The following is a 17,211-nucleotide window of genomic DNA, read 5'->3' as shown; positions in this document are numbered from 1 at the left end:
TTTTTTATACAATTTTATTTCCCTATTTAATGCTCAATGTTGAGGCTTTTACGCCAGCCGCCATATTCAGAGGCTTAACTAATTACATTATAAGGTATATTGTCTTTAAAACTAGCTCCTCACCCACTTAACCTTGATAATCAAATGTATTAAGTACTAAACCAATCACTGAGAAATTGTTTTAGTAAACCTGCGCTCTCTAGGAAGCTTAATTTCAACATTTTGCTATATGAACGGATATTGAAAAAGTATTGAAGAATACCTTGGAATGTAGCAAAAAACCTAACTGCCCCCTTTGTCTTGATAGACTGGAAAGATATACATATTAGCGTCATGTTGTTCTACGTCTTACAGGGTGAGTATGAAATCTTAGTACAAGTGTAACTTTTGGATATCCTGTTGTTATGTGCGATTCTTTAGACCAAGGGAGATGAGTTGAAATAAAAGTTTCAAAAATGTAGAAAACCATTCGAGCACAGTTGAGCCAACTATACAACGGCAAATAAACTAGAGAGGCTTGTAATTTTATTTTTTGTAGTTTCGAGTCACTTAAAATATAAATGAGAGGTTAATTCAACTTAGTATCGTCTTGTGCCTCTTATATACTTTCTCTAAGAGAGGATATAAGAGTCACAAGACAACACTAAGGTAAATTAACCTATTATTTATCAACTAGAGATATTGTAAACATTTGTGCGTTTTCTTTCTACTAAGACCCGGTAAGGTTTAGTCGATTAATTAAACGATTTGAAGAAAATTAACATTCTTGACAAATAATTTAGTAAATAGTTAAGTATATTTTCGTAGTGAGCATTAACACTTCAACAATGTTTTAATTGTATGTGAAAAAACTGCAAGTGGTCGATTATTCACTGTGATATGCAGCAACATCCATTAACTTTAAGACTAATTGAGCGGAGCGAGCGAAGCTCTTTGGGATCAACTTCAATGCGAACAATATAACACCATCACTCAATAACGGCTGAACACATTTCAGCCAAACTTAACAAGACTACTTAGACTAATACTGAGATGGTTTGTAAACAAACAAATTTCAATTAGATAATGCTAATGCAATTTAAAACGAACTTAAAATTTCAAATTTTTAACATTAGGCTTATGGGACTAAAGTAGCTATGACAGTTTTTTTGTTTACAAGAAAAATGTAAACAAGAGAATCATAAGGTATTTCTGAACTTTCTATACTTTTCTTTTGAACGTTTTTAAACCATTCCTATGATTTTAATAAACAAGAAAATGCCGTTAAAACATTTTTTTAAGGCGCGGAATTCACTGAAAATTGAGAAAATATACGGAACTACTTTCTCAATGCGCGGAGCATAAACTAGGAGCGGAGGGATACGTACCGGTGACTACTTTCTTGGGAACCTATTTTGTTGCCAGCTGATTAGAAACAGCCAATGTTAGAAATCAGGATTTAATAAGCGATATATCGAACCGCATCGAAATCGGGATTTAATCCGATAATACCTCATAGGTTATATTATGTTGAATTACATCGACGGTACAGTAAGTTATTACACTTATATAAAACGCAGATTGAACACTGATCTAATTTAGGCATGTGGGGAGGTAGGTCGGGGTTTATGAGTTTTCGTGACTACATTAAGTGTTTAGAAGTAAGGTTAGATTAGGAAGGTAAAGTGTATGTTAGGCATATAGGTAGGTGATCGGGTTGTTTATTTGTGTTGCACCATATAATTTTAACTTTTGGAATGGAATAGTTGGTTAAGGTAAAACGGGGAAACGATTTCAAAAATGCTTGCATATGGTCTTAACTTAACAAACCATCTACAGTATTCTAGCTTTGACTTTATATAAAGTCAATGATTCTAGCAAATTATTACATACTGACCAAAAGAAAAGAGAACATTTGGATTTGGACCTTTGACCATAGCAAAACTAACACGTATACAAATATCAAATCACGTTTGTTCCGCTCAACTGGCTTTCACCTCTCTGAAAGCAACCCTAGTTTATTTTTGTATTTAGCTTGTTCATTAATCTGAATTGCATTAGTAAAACATTAATAATTCTCATATTCATTGTTTAGGCTCTAAATAACACATTTTTCCATCTACGATACTACGAAAGCAGTAGTTTGTATAAAGCTCCGTCCACAAAGATGTATCAAAAAATAAAATTCTGTGAGGATGAATCAGGTGCGTTTATGACTCATACAAAGATTCATATAGACCTAATTAATATATAAGGGACCGATTGTATTTATTGACCCATGTTAGTATTTTTAAGTACGTGCATTAAAAGTTCAACCTAACGGATCAAAAGAACTAAAGTTCAGCTATTGTAAATTTAAAACTTAAAAATTTACTTGAAATTATAATACTTTTGGAATTTATTGCAATTTGACATATGCTTCTAGTTTAATTTGACTACGTAACTATTAAAAAAAAAATTATTTTGGAATTGCAATTTTTGAGGTATGCATATAATAGTTGTAGTAATATTGCATACAAAATTAAAGCTTAGCTTATAAGGAATGCAAAATTTTAACAACAGTAGATGTTTGCATTGTCAAGAAAAGTATAGGGTATTTCAAATACTTTCAGAACTTTTACATAGAGAGCTATTTTTTTGACGAAAAATAATTGTCAGATTTTGATTTCGCCAAAATTTTTGTGTTACGGTGAGCTTTAAAATTATGTATGATATTACATATGTTTGTATTTTACTGTGGTAAGATTTTAACTAGTCGGCAATGGCTATAACTGCGGAATACACTTTGGCCATATAGCTAAAGTTTTATTTCTTTGTAACAAAAATGAATGTATAGTATGATGGCATGACGATGCATTTTCTAAGAAGTAAACAAGCTAATAACCAAATATAAGTTAATAATATAAATTCTCTTACCAGAATTAACGGAGATTATCGTAACTAGAATGGCGACAAATACTAGAGTATATCTTGGGGACATGGCGAACGACTGGATCATATATTTTATTGCATTTGTTTATTGTTCATCTTTCCCGTGCGACTGACTGTTGACTGGCTCTGTTAAAACCCGTGGGCATCGGCTGATGACTAACACTATGACGTTAACTTTATTGAAAATTGGAAAAACACATGGAAACTGTTAGGCGATAGGATGGTTAAACCCCACACCATCGAACTGGAATATTTAACTATTATTTAAAAGCTTTTATGAAGGGAATACGATATATGATAATTGATCGTGTAATGGGTCTCATAAATGTTAACACATTTGCTAAGTGTGTAGTTGGTGATGTGTAGATGAAAAAAAAGCAACAGCGGTACAAAAAATAAACATAAAAGAATAGAATATAGAAAGAAAAGAAACAGTGGTAGTTTCTTTGTGTCTTAGTGTTCACAACAATACCACAACACCAATCACAGACTAAGCAAATCCATTAACGATAAGAAGACCCATTGTATGATCAAGCACCATATCGTGTGCCTTTTATGAATCAGGTTTTAAATCATACTTAAATATTACAGTACGATGGCACGTAGTTAACTAGAATATTAGCCTAACGGTTTACTCTTGTTGTTCCTATTTGATATGTTAAAGTCATTAGCCGATGCCCACGGGCTCTTACAGATACAGTAAACATTCAGACATTCAGACGAATGGCGAAGGTAAAAATTAACAAGGTCCAGTCGTCCACCATGTCTCCAAGATGGACTCTACTCCTTGTCGCCCTTCTAATAATGATTATCTCCGTTAATGCTGGTAAGAGATTTTCATATTTTTTAACTTATATTCGGTTATTAGCTTGTTTACGTCTTAGAAAAAGCATCGCCGTCGCAGTAGAAATGCATTGTTGTAATCGGTAAATAAAACTTGGCTATAATTCTACGTTTTGAAAAATAAAATGATGCTATAATTCTGAACCTACGAGTAAATCAAACACTCCTGTAGAGTATATTGATTTTCGAGTTCATAAACCTTCTACAAAGAAGTAAATGTAGTTTTTTTTTATTAGGAATAAGTTGTAACTGACAGTATAACCCTATTTTAGCATCGGCATTTATAAATGTAAATTATATAAATATGTAAATAACCATTACAGTTTTTGTGTTTAGGGATGGTCAGTGCTGATGAACTCAAAAACGTAATACAGTATTAATATTGAGCGTGAGGCACCAGTTAACACCCATACACAGGGTGTTCACTATTGAGTTCAGACAAACCGTTGGTCCCACAATGATGAAATCAAAAATGTTCCCACCAAACCAATCCCAAGAAATGACTTTAAAATATTTTAACTTTTGTAGCCGGGGGCCGTTGGTTGGGGTGTTGATGGGGGTTAATAGAGAATGTATTTATAGAGAATGTACCAATGTACCAAAGCGAGAAGTTTACTAGTTAAAATGTCGAAACAGTAAAATACACACATAAGTCAGACTATACATAATTTTTAATCTCTTTGTAACACAAACATTTTGGTGAAATCAAAATTTGACTATTATTATTTGTCTAATAATGGTGGCTCTTTATGTGAAAGTGCTGTACTATTTTGAATACCCTATTTTGTTTTCTTGACAATGCAGCTATTCTCTACTAAGATTAACAGTTTGCATTCCTTATGAGCTAAGCTTTAATTTGATATGCAATATTGCAATAATATCACAAAAATAAAAAGTTAATTGTTTTTGAAAATATTTATTTAGTAAAATAAAAATAGTAGGATTTGTCAAATTGTATAAAATGGAAAAGGTATTTAAAAAAAAATTATAAATTAAATTTTATAATAGTTGTTTAACTTCTTTAGTTCTTTTGAGCCATGATACCGAACTATCTTACCTAGAAATACTAGAAATAGTCAAGTAATTGTTCAACTCTGTGTATAAGCTGTAACCTCAAATGTACAGATCCTCCGTGAATTTTAGGTATTTAATAAAGCTTTAAAGAGGGAGGAGATTCTTACAACCCAAATCAAATTTGTGTAATCCTGGATTGATTATGATCAAATTTTACTAATAGCATTCATACATATAAATGAACTAGCTAAAAACAACAATAAACTAATCTTAAAGTTGAATGAAGTTACTGTATATGTTTATCTTACAGTAAATAATTGACCACTTGCAGGATTTTCACATAAAATTAAAATTTGAGGTGTTGACGCTCAGTACAAAAACTACACAGCTATATAATAAACCGATTAAATTGACTGTTTGGTATGTGGATTTCTTGAACACTATAACACTCTACACCAAACAGGGGTATACAACTACCAAAAAACCCTGAATGATACTCTGTTTTAGGCCGTATCGTCAGGGAACCCCAAAGATTTGGACGTCCAGGCCGCCCAGGGTATGGCAACCAAGGATTCGGCAACCAAGGATTTGGCAACCAAGGATTTGGCAACCAAGGATTTGGCAACCAAGGTTTTGGAAACCAAGGATTTGGAAACCAAGGGGGCAACCAAGGACAAGGTTTTGGCGGCGGCTTTGGCGCTTCCCAAGCGGGGGCAATCAGCATAAACACTCCCTTTGGAGGATTCTCGGGAGCCGGAGCCAACTCTTTTGGAGCAGGTTTTGGAGCTGGTAACGGGAAATAACCTAAAACTCCCAGGTCATCCCAAGACGTTCATCTTAAACATTACTGTACAGTACAAATCTCATAATAAATAGCTTTAAGAATAGTTTTTTCTTGTTACTGTGATCCTAACGAATTAACTTGATTTACATCCTTGCGCTATAGGAAATATTACTTTTTGAAAGGAAGTAAATCCAATGGGGACTGTAAAAGTATTCATAAAATTATATTTAACACTTAAGCTCAATACTGTAATTAATTTGCTCGCAGGGAGAAATATTTTAAGTAAGCTGAGTGACATGCTTGTCTATTGGATATTGACGTGGAAATTCCATCTAAATAAACCATCCCTTGCAAATCTTTCATTAAAAAGTACATAGATGAGCGATCCAGACACAGCATACCCTAGTGACTAAAATTATATTTTCTGCCTTATCAGTTTGAATTTGTTAAAAAGCTCGTGTATTTGAAAGAAGTGATTAATTTACATCAGCACAATCTGTCGGTGGATCACATCAACTTCGACGATTGTGATTTTTTTTAACTGACCACAAATTAAACATGGAAATGGAATATCCAGTTGTATAAATTCGTTGAGATGTTTTGTGTATCTAATGTTTAAAACAGGTGATTCTAGATACTTCAAGGCCATGCTCTATATTAGAGAATTTATTGGATACTGAAAAAAAACTCCAATTTAAATGGGCAATGACAATGATATTAATCTTCTTTCACATGAAGACGGGGGCTGTTGATTCACCTATAGAAAAGTTGTGTAGTTCTAAGCACAAGAAACGTTGGAAAAACTCGAATAATAGTAACATTTCAGGACCAACGTCATAATGAATTTTAAAACCCTGTATGGACGAGCTGTCTAAAATTTTTAAATTGAAAACAAAATTTTTTTTAATTGAATAAGCTATTCTCCGAGTAAGCTACAGTATTAAATGTTATTTCCTCTCTTAGCACAAACTATGATAGTTTATGTGAAATAAAATATTTTATAGCCTAGCTTATGATGATCTGACTCCATAGACATTACATCCCATGTTCAAATTATGACATGGGTATATATTATGAACATGGGATATAATGTCTATGGAGTCAGTCTATGGATCAGGCAAGCAACTAACAGTTTAAGTTTTTTACTTTTTACCTACTTTTTACCTACTTAGTTTACTTTTTAATGACCTCCCATTCCCTTTGAAAGCCGAACAAGACATCGAAAAATTCAGTAAATGTGTTAATCTTGATAAATAAGGTTTGCTACAACGTCCGGGAATTTGCTGGTAGTCTTTAACTTCATCGCAAGGGGTCGTGTGTCACAACCAAACAATTTGTATATATGTATTTAGTAGTTAATAATTTCATAATAAATGTAATTTCTTGACTTGGCCAATGCTATGTATTGTTAATCTGGCTTGATAAAAGGACTTTGACTTTGACTTTTAAGAGCTTGAACGATTCACACCGTATTACAGGAAAAATGTAAAACCTTAGTTTATTGATTGGACTTGTTTTACTTCTTCTCCTGCTTAATGGCATGACGAGATAAACAGCCAAGATCCTTTAGGGGAGGAAGAACCATTGTGAATAACCTCAAGGTCAGATATTTTAGGTGGTATTTTCCTGAATACAACTCATCAAGATTGTCTTTGGTCTAATGTGACATTCTAGTCTACTACCATGTCTTGGAGGTGGTCTGTCGTCTTCGGGCTGATTTTCCTATTCGCCCTCTCTGCAAACGGTGGTAAGCTATGTACAACTAAGTTTGTGATCAAAATATTTTTTGTTTAAGCAGTCTAAGGAGATAGAAAAAATGAAAACTTCAACCCTCTAACTTAAAAAAAAGCATTAAGAGAGTAAAATATTTTAATTGGGACACATTTTTCATTATATTGAGAAATGTAAAATACTCTGTGGGCACATTAATTACGTTGAATGTGGTTGATTAAAGTGTCGCAGTTTGTTTTGGAAATTGTCAACAGAAAAAATATATTTAGACATGAGTTATTTTAACGTATAATTTTAACTATGCGTAATTATGGTAATTCAATTTATGTAGGTCCTAAAACATGGAGTAGGCATAGTTTATATGTTTAGTATAAATAAGACTAGATTTTCCTCTATAGAACCACTATAGAAAGCCTTGACAATAGTGGAATAATGATAATATTTCCCTGAAAAATGTGTTAGTAGTAACAATGTTTCGGGAACCTATTTGTATGAAACCTAGCCTTATATTTTGATTATTGCATCAAGCCCAAAGCCTTTTTACCTCTATTTGAAATGAATAATAAATATTGTTTATTGACCTAAGGTGTCAGTGAATCTTAGGTCCTTGTGTTGTACATGTATCTTACTTATATCGGTGTATCATAGCAACACTAAATATATTTAATTTATGTCTGCGTAAATTTGTCAAATATTTAAACGTATGATCATTCAAAATAATGGTTCTGAAGCTTAAGAGTACTGTTAAAACATGTATAGTATAAGGCCTTAAGGCTCAACGTAATTAGATCATATTTAATGTTTTACTTTTGTTTCCTTGAATTTCAGAATCATTAATCATTTTTACGAACATTGCTCTCTTTAGTAAAATGTGTATTTTGCAGCGTAAGCTTTTTTAAAAGCTAAAGTAAAAAGAACCGATTTTTTTTATTGGCGAATTAACAGAAAATTGTATAGTAAACATCAAAACAAAATTAACCAATACCGAACAGAAACACGTATATTAAAATTGTCTTTTTGCCTATCTACATTCGGAAAATCTACAAGCGATTATATTTTGCCATATACAAAAATATTATATTATTAGACATATTATTAGCTAGTAACTAAATTAGATTTTTGATAAAAGGCAGAGATCTTAGACCAAACCTATGAAGAACATGAATTTAAATTTACAATTAATAGATATTAATATTGATAAGCAATCCAGAGGCTAAAATGATTGATTATATTTCATGTAAATGCGTCTAATTAATTGACTGTTTCGCGCCTTACAACAATGAATCCGCAACAAAAACTCAGCTGTGAAAAGTGTGTTGATAAGCCAACTTGAAGGCGCCAGCTATGTTATTACAAAAGCGGAACCTTAATAACAAGTCACCCTTGATAACAAGTGTCATTTTCAAATACCCTCGACTTTCCATTGAGCTTATTCCATATTATCGCAAAACTTGATAAGAAGATAGCCTTAATAACAAGTCTTATTTGATAATCCCCTAGAGAGACTTTTTACCGAAGTTCCAATTATTCAGGCTTCAAACACAAAAATCAGATACAATTTGTCGTTGGAATATAGATTAATTATGATTTCTAACACGTTGACGTTAGATATAAACAATACCATGGTTTGGACCGTTACCTTACAAAAGCCGTTAACAAGATGGTATTGGCGTAGATAGACAAATTTACGACTTAGTGTAATAAATTGACTTGACCACATGAATAACCTTTAAAAATAAAACATTATTCTAAGGTTGCAGTAACGCATACATTGTTATTTTGTCCCAGGTCGTCTCGTCAGAAGCCCCCAGTTTCGCCGTCAAGGTTTCGGGGGTCGTCCAGGGTTTGGGGGCGGCGGCGGCCCCTCATTTGGGGGCGGCGGCAGCTTCTCCCAAGCGGCGGCCATCAGCATCAACACACCTTTTGGAGGGTTTTCTGGAGCCGGAGCCGGATCTTTTGGGAGTGGATTTGGCAACAACTTTGGTTAATACGATTTTAAACCAGCGCTGCTCATTTTGCTCAAATAATATTAGTTTTAGATGACCATGTAAAAATTAGAACACTGTTTGTAATAAAAATGTACAAAATAGAGGGGGGTTTTATTTATTGACCTATTCTAGACAATACCTATTAACGTAAAATTCCAAGCTTGAGAACAAATACAAGATTATTTACAAGAAAAGGTTTGGTTGAGTTGTGTAGTTTTTGGCAGGGACGTTTTGTTTGTCTCAAAGAAACTGAGCATGCTATTTAATCTCCATTTGTAGTCACTAATTATATCCATTTGTGTACTCAGTAGTACAGTATGTATAACTAAACCTATGTGAACTATTTTTACCATATGTAATACGTATTTCAGATACCAATGACCGTATACAGACATGAGAAACTGTCCTTAATTGGGGTTTAATTGTTCCTACATTTTTACTATAGAAAAAAGAAAACATACTTTTCATATGGAATCATTATGAAAATCAATCACTTAACAATCTGCAGTTAAATTTTAACTTTCATATTAATGTATAACAATTTATACTACTCTATGAAAATTTAACTGTATTATGATGGTTTTAAAAATAATGTGTTACAATTTAAGTACGGTAATTTAAATATAAATCAATAAGTAATTCGTCGGTAACGTAGGTCAAATGGACATCAATGGTTGGTGCTGTTGCCTATCGGAATAGAGTCGAACTACGTTGGAGGAGAGTTTCAACAGAATTTCATATTTGCAAATTCTGCATGTATGGTGTTGTAATCTAATACAGTAGCCTACTGTATTACAATGAGTACTAAAATATAAATATTTAGAATAGATTACATAGTTACTGGCATAAACATTAAAATGGCATACAGGATTTGCATCAATTACTAAGAAATAATTATAATAAGTTACGATATAGGTTTAACTGAAATACTTTAGAATAGTTCAGTTCAAGAAGCTAATAGAAACATTGTTTATCTATGTTGTGCTTCAGTCTGTTCGTGTGTCCAATCTAAAGAAAATATGAGACAGCTATAGTCTGTCTAAATCATTTATTATTTTGTTGTAATAAGATACGAAGTTGAAAACAAATAATACTTTTAAATTATTTTTTGCTGACAGCTAATGTATTTAAAAATTGTATACCACTTTTCATAAAGATACCTGAAATGGTTTTAAAAATACAAATTAAAAACATAAAAAAACAAAACAGCGGATATTTTAATTGACTACGTTTCGTTACCAAGGCGATTAAAACAATGTTATACCTGCTTTTCATTTTATTTTAACCCATTCAAACTCCGCCTAAATGTTGTGTACTTACTTACGAGACACCTTGTATTTAGTTTTAAACCAATCGCATCCAACAGGGTGAGTTTAGACGAAATCATCTCCTTTTTTGTTACGTAAAATACCCCAATAAAAACTTTCTTCACTTTTCTGTATCTTAAATTATTTAAAAATGCAATTCTCAATAATAAGTTTAATGAGTGCTAACAATAATTTTAGCAATAACTTTTCAGTATAAGAGAAAAGTCAGCAATGTAGTCCACATACTTACGGTCGGCAAAGCAGTACATAATTCAGTAGAAGACAAGTGCTGCTATTGACGGTATAATGAGGAACTGTCTGGACCCTGTGAAAAGAACGAACTGATTTGAAATCTTTTTGTAGTTTAATTTAAAACTATATTTAAAAAAGCTACTTTTTTATCAAGTAGCGAGTAAGTGTGCCTAATTATGCTGTTATCTGCATGGTAAATCAGTTTGTATGACACAAACTCTACGAATAATATGTAAACCGTAATAATAATAGGTTTTTAACACAATAACGAATTTCATAATTTTGATTAATTATATGTAGGCCCTATAATGAGTGTATGAATATCATGTTTAATTTATGATGATTTAAGTTTAGTACTACAATTCCAATAGTTTCCGTTTTAATGATAACTGTATTCCGATTTTGAATAAAGAGGATCTTATTAATTGAACCACCCATGAATTGTAGAACTTTTCAACCATGATAAGGGACGGATCATTGTAAACCATACCATTTTTTTTATTAGATAAGAATAAGCTATTTTAATTATTAAACTAAACATGCTGAAATAATTATCAAAATTAGCTGCTGACTCGTTGTGTACCTTATTAGAAACCTCATCATTATTATCGGGTCCAGTAAAAAAAAAAAAAACTTCAGCTACTACTGATTTTTCTTATAATATAACCTACGACCTGTTGCTTACCAGGCAATAGGCGACTACTTTAATCAGTTAAATAGTATCTTTGACAATTGATAGGGCTAGACATTCCGTCCCCATGTTAAAGTTTTCGCCAGGTTTTACGTCAAAATGTAAGTAGTTGAAGTGAGAAACTGACAGACTACGCTGATGTAAATCACTGATTTATGTTGGATATTCGGACCTAATAACCAAGTTATAATGATTAGACGATATATTTTAAGCTACAGTCTCTTATATGTAACATCATTTATAACAGTAACAAAAAAAGTATGTAGGAAATAGAATTTTAGCACTAGTGCATTCTGTGACTGGCTCACACAACACAAGCGACAAGTGGGCTTTTAGAAGGGATGTCTTCAACTAGCATAACATTAAAAAAATTCAACAGAAACAAACAATAATTCACTAATAGACCATTCTGTTAGCAGCCAGTTAAGTTTTTCTCTTGAAATATCTTTCGCTACAGCTGGTCTATTGAAATAAAAACGTAGAGTAAAAAATTAATGAAAAAAGAATGTACGTTCTCGCAATTTAGAACTGGCTTGAACAACAGATTTTCACGGATTTATGTTAAATATTAGAAAAATAATATATTTTATACGGTGAAGTAAGAAGTTTGTAAGAACCAAGACACGAATCGCTGGAAGCACCAATCAGAACAAGGCAAATATGAAACTCAAAACTGATATTAGCAGATACATAAGTGAACGCTTGTTGCTGAAGAACTCTCCAAACTTTTTCCTAAAGCGATATTTCTAAATTGAAAAGAGAAAGAACGTGGGTTATCTAATACCTGAGTCGTATTTTGATTTTATTGCTTAACTTCCTTTGGTCATTTAGTGAAAAAAATTGAAAAGTATGTTCAAAATCTTATTTAAATCTAGATGTTTTAATTTGTAATAAATGTAGGCTAAAATATATACCTTTATTATTTAAAAGGAAAATAATTTAAAAGTTTGTATTAGTAAGTATATGAACTAAACGATGTGATAAATAATTGACTATAAAATTACGGAATAATATTGTAAAGTAATATTAATATTGTTGCATTTTATTGGTAAAAAGTAGAGTTATATTGTTATAACTTATTGGTAGTTATAATTATTGGTAGTCATATATTGTTTATGATGTTCTGTATAAAATATTCAACTTATCTTTTAGGGTTTGTAGCAGGGATTCAGCGAGTAATTTCATTTCTACAAGTTGGTGAGCTTCCGAGGAAATTCTGTAAAGATACACATGTCTGCACAAACCAGCATTAACTCATACTTTTATTTGTCTTTGAATAAGATAAATAACAACATAGAAAACTCAGCCATATGGAGTTCGTCTTTTATATAAAAGAATAGAACGTAAATGACGTTTTAGCATAGAGTTCAGCTAAAATTAAAGGTTTAAGGAGTGTAAGTAGATAATATTTTGTGTACAGAACATTTTCCCTTCGTTCATTTTGTTTTTGAAACACCAAACATTTAGCGTTTATTTTAAATAAATAAATACCATTTGTTGAAACCCAAAAACTATAAGAATGTTTTCTACATAAAAAAATACTACATCATCGCAAACTAGGCCTAGCCTTACGCAATATATCGAAAACAGCCGCTTATTATGACAATTTAACGTGTAGTATCTGCAACAATTAACGGAACACATTTTAACAGGCAATTAGCAATTTAGTGGCGGTATTAACTGGATAAACATAATCCTTGTCCAACAATCACTGCAATCGACCAATGAGGTGCGTTGTACCAGAAAACCGACCAATCAGAACACGAATCGCGGTTAATTATATATCAGCTGTGTGGCTTCATATGCGGCTTAATTAGGTCATTAAAGTGACCACGCCATGAGACCCGTTTCATACTCTTTGGGCTATTAGACAGGCGGAGATTTCTTGTACAAACAAAACGAAGAATTAAATTCATCTCTGAACGCCATTCTTCCACCGACAAGGTAGGTTTAGGAGCATTTTTGGGATAACTGCACATTTGTGTTACTAGATGTACTGATTATTTACGCAATTAAGCAACATGTACTAAGGACAGGAAGTTAACAGGTGTAATAAGGGGCTGTAGCATTCTCAAATTTGATATAGTTACGACTAAATTCTTTAATGTATGAGATTGAATGACCGTAGTTTTGAGTCAATTAAATCCTAAGACTTGTCGTTCCATTTATTTAGCCAAAATGTTCAACTAGTTAGTAAATAGTTCAGGTCTATACACGATTTTCTGTCAAAAATCTCTAATATTAGGGAAAAAGGAAACGTTTCTTACTTTTTTAGTTGTGCTAAGGCTTGGGTTTCTGGTCATACTTAGAAAAGGTATCAGAATATGCCTGAACTTTAATGCATATTTAACTAATGATTTTATATCTATCAAATTTTTAATGTAATAACAATTTAAACCTCTTGTTTATTTTTCCTTCTCCTCTTTACTTACGAAATGATAAATACTCACTCTGGGTCAAAATTAAAATTTTGGATTCTTTAAAATTTTTCCAGCCAAAACTATGGACCGAATTGTATATATTATGTTGAAATCACTTAACTCAATCACACAAATGGCTGTTGAGTTTTTTTTTGTTCTATCATCAACCTAAAATTATATTTATCAAAAGGCTTATCAACATCATGAATCTTTACAGCACTTTTATATATGTACTTTTCATAGCATATTCCGACATTAGGTAGCCTAATTTAATTTTTTCATTTACGCCTGTATAACGCTTCTTTCAGGTATAAGTTTTACAAGTAATCTTTTACTGAAATTAGTACAGCATATCACACCAAAAAGGGACATTGAGTAAAGTGTTCTTTGATACTCGCCGAAGACACACTTTACAATTGCTTAATTGTACCAAGAAAAGTTCTGTTTGCGTTTAATTTGGAATGATTTATATCAAAGGGTTGCTGGCAATATCTTCCGAAACTTAGGATACGCTTATATTAATTTGGTTTTAGGTTTAATCCTAGACTATTACACCAAAACGGAGTGATACATATTGTGATAAGCCTACTATAAACTTAACATGTATGCAAATATTAATATAAATTAAATAGTATATAAATACTAAACGTTATTTATTTGAACAAGTGCTTATTAGTTAGAAACATTAATATTTTAGAACTGAACGTTAATTTATTTGAGTAATCACCAGAACAAACAATAATATTTTAGAACTGAACGTTAATTTATTTGAGTAATCACCGGAACAAACAATAATATTTTTAGAACTGAACGTTAATTTATTTGAGTAATCACCGGAACAAACAATAATATTTTTAGAACTGAACGTTAATTTATTTGAGTAATCACCGGAACAAACAATAATATTTTAGAACTGAACGTTAATTTATTTGAGTAATCACCTGAACAAACAATAATATTTTTAGAACTGAACGTTAATTTATTTGAGTAATCACCGGAACAAACAATAATATTTTTAGAACTGAACGTTAATTTATTTGAGTAATCACCGGAACAAACATTAATATTTTAGAACTGAACGTTAATTTATTTGAGTAATCACCTGAACAAACAATAATATTTTTAGAACTGAACGTTAATTTATTTGAGTAATCACCGGAACAAACATTAATATTTTAGAACTGAACGTTAATTTATTTGAGTAATCACCTGAACAAACAATAATATTTTTAGAACTGAACGTTAATTTATTTGAGTAATCACCGGAACAAACAATAATATTTTAGAACTGAACGTTAATTTATTTGAGTAATCACCAGAACAAACAATAATATTTTAGAACTGAACGTTAATTTATTTGAGTAATCACCGGAACGAACAATAATATTTTTAGAACTGAACGTTAATTTATTTGAGTAATCACCAGAACGAACAATAATATTTTAGAACTGAACGTTAATTTATTTGAGTAATCACCGGAACAAACAATAATATTTTAGAACTGAACGTTAATTTATTTGAGTAATCACCGGAACAAACAATAAAATTTTAGAACTGAACGTTTTAATTTATTTGAGTAATCACGGTACATTGATATTAGAGAACCAAACTTCAAGTGAGACGAAGGAAACTTTAATACAATGAGATACAATGATTGGAAAGCAGGCTTACAACTCCAAGTACAGTCTATATCAAATACCAACAGACCTCAGTCATAATCCTACCTTGTGCTAGCAAATCTCAAGATCTTGTGAACTATCACTTCCTAACTACTAGTAATTTTTTATTTAGGTGATTACATTGAAATCACCTTGTTATGTCGATATTGTTGTATTTTGTATTGGAAACAAGGTTTACAAACACTTTACTGATTAACAGCTGTTGAAACGTAACGTTTCTACAAGTTCTTTAAAGTTAAATACATACATTCTTAAAATTTGCGAAGTCTAGAATAATAATATGGTTATGTTTTTATTATATTTATTTTTAAATGTGATACTCATAATTTATAGTAATATTCTTACTATTTAACCGCGTTCTCGTTTGCAAGTGTTAACATATTCTACAGGTGTTGTTATAACGGTTGCTTCATATCCAAAGATCGATGGTTCGATTTCAGTTTGATTGCTTCCGGGTCCAGATGCCATATACAATTGGGTCAACAATTAATGCTGCTAACTAACAGCAGGTAGTAGATAGTAGATATGCAATACCATATCAGGAATAGAAAAGTAATAAATAGTTTAATTACATGTAAGTTAGCAAAAGTATTGAGAAAAAAAATTGTTACCCTGTTTGTTTATTCATTTTGTCTATGTCATTACAATCTTTTATATTTAGAATGGAATTGGTCCACCCCTATTTTGGTTATCATCTAACGAACATTTTTGTTTGAGCACACCATTAATTAATTGATACTTCAATGATAAATGGTATCTGGTCTCAAAAACTGCCTTGTTTGGAATGGGAATTGAACCAGCAAGCCTTATATTTTAAGGCGAGCACTATCACTCGCATACTCAGATAATAATATCCAAACAATACCGTTTTTGTTCAACATTTCCATATAATATAGGTAGTTACAGGTTTTCTACTAAAAATCTACAACATAAACAACTGTTTAGTTCATCTAGAGATAGTTAGTACTATAACATACACTACTGTGGTACAGTTTTGCCAAGTTGTTAGATTTACAGGCAGTATGTTTTACAGTGTTACCAAGTTGTTGGTTTACAATCAGAATGTGTTACTGTGTTGCCAAGTTGTTAGATTTACAGGCAGTGTGTGTTACAGTGTTACCAAGGTGTTGGTTTACAATCAGAATGTGTTACTGTGTTGCCAAGTTGTTAGATTTACAGGCAGTGTGTGTTACAGTGTTACCAAGGTGTTGGTTTACAATCAGAATGTGTTACTGTGTTGCCAAGTTGTTAGATTTACAGGCAGTGTGTGTTACAGTGTTACCAAGGTGTTGGTTTACAATCAGAATGTGTTACTGTGTTGCCAAGTTGTTAGATTTGCAGGCAGTGTGTGTTACAGTGTTACCAAGTTGTTGGTTTACAATCAGAATGTGTTACTGTGTTGCCAAGTTGTTAGATTTACAGGCAGTGTGTGTTACAGTGTTACCAAGGTGTTGGTTTACAATCAGAATGTGTTACTGTGTTGCCAAGTTGTTAGATTTACAGGCAGTGTGTGTTACAGTGTTACCAAGGTGTTGGTTTACAATCAGAATGTGTTACTGTGTTGCCAAGTTGTTAGATTTACAGGCAGTGTG

General features: G+C 31.9%; 1 protein-coding gene across 1 annotated transcript; it reads left to right on the top strand.

Annotated features, from left to right (window-relative positions):
• Positions 1-333: 333 nt before the first annotated feature.
• Positions 334-9,270, top strand: LOC128989300 (keratin, type II cytoskeletal 2 epidermal-like). Its single transcript, XM_054411178.1, has 3 exons — positions 334-355; positions 5,275-5,556; positions 9,071-9,270. The coding sequence occupies exons 1-3, from the start codon at positions 334-336 to the stop codon at positions 9,268-9,270; spliced, it is 504 nt and encodes a 167-aa protein (XP_054267153.1).
• The last annotated feature ends 7,941 nt before the right edge of the window (positions 9,271-17,211 follow it).

The sequence above is a fragment of the Macrosteles quadrilineatus genome, unplaced genomic scaffold, assembly GCF_028750875.1.
Source record: "Macrosteles quadrilineatus isolate MER2022 unplaced genomic scaffold, UCM_ALF_1.0 Scaffold_3__2_contigs__length_128488019, whole genome shotgun sequence".
In the NCBI taxonomy this organism is placed as follows: Eukaryota; Metazoa; Arthropoda; class Insecta; order Hemiptera; family Cicadellidae; genus Macrosteles; species Macrosteles quadrilineatus.
This window is presented reverse-complemented; position numbering and strand designations above follow the sequence as displayed.

Bases quoted from the DNA above. Each gene is read 5' to 3' on its own strand.
- LOC128989300 (XM_054411178.1), top strand. From the start codon at position 334: ATGTTGTTCTACGTCTTACAGG. The intron at 356-5,274 runs GTGAGTATGAAA...ACTCTGTTTTAG, and splicing joins GTTGTTCTACGTCTTACAGG to GCCGTATCGTCAGGGAACCC. The intron at 5,557-9,070 runs GTAACGGGAAAT...ATTTTGTCCCAG, and splicing joins TGGAGCAGGTTTTGGAGCTG to GTCGTCTCGTCAGAAGCCCC.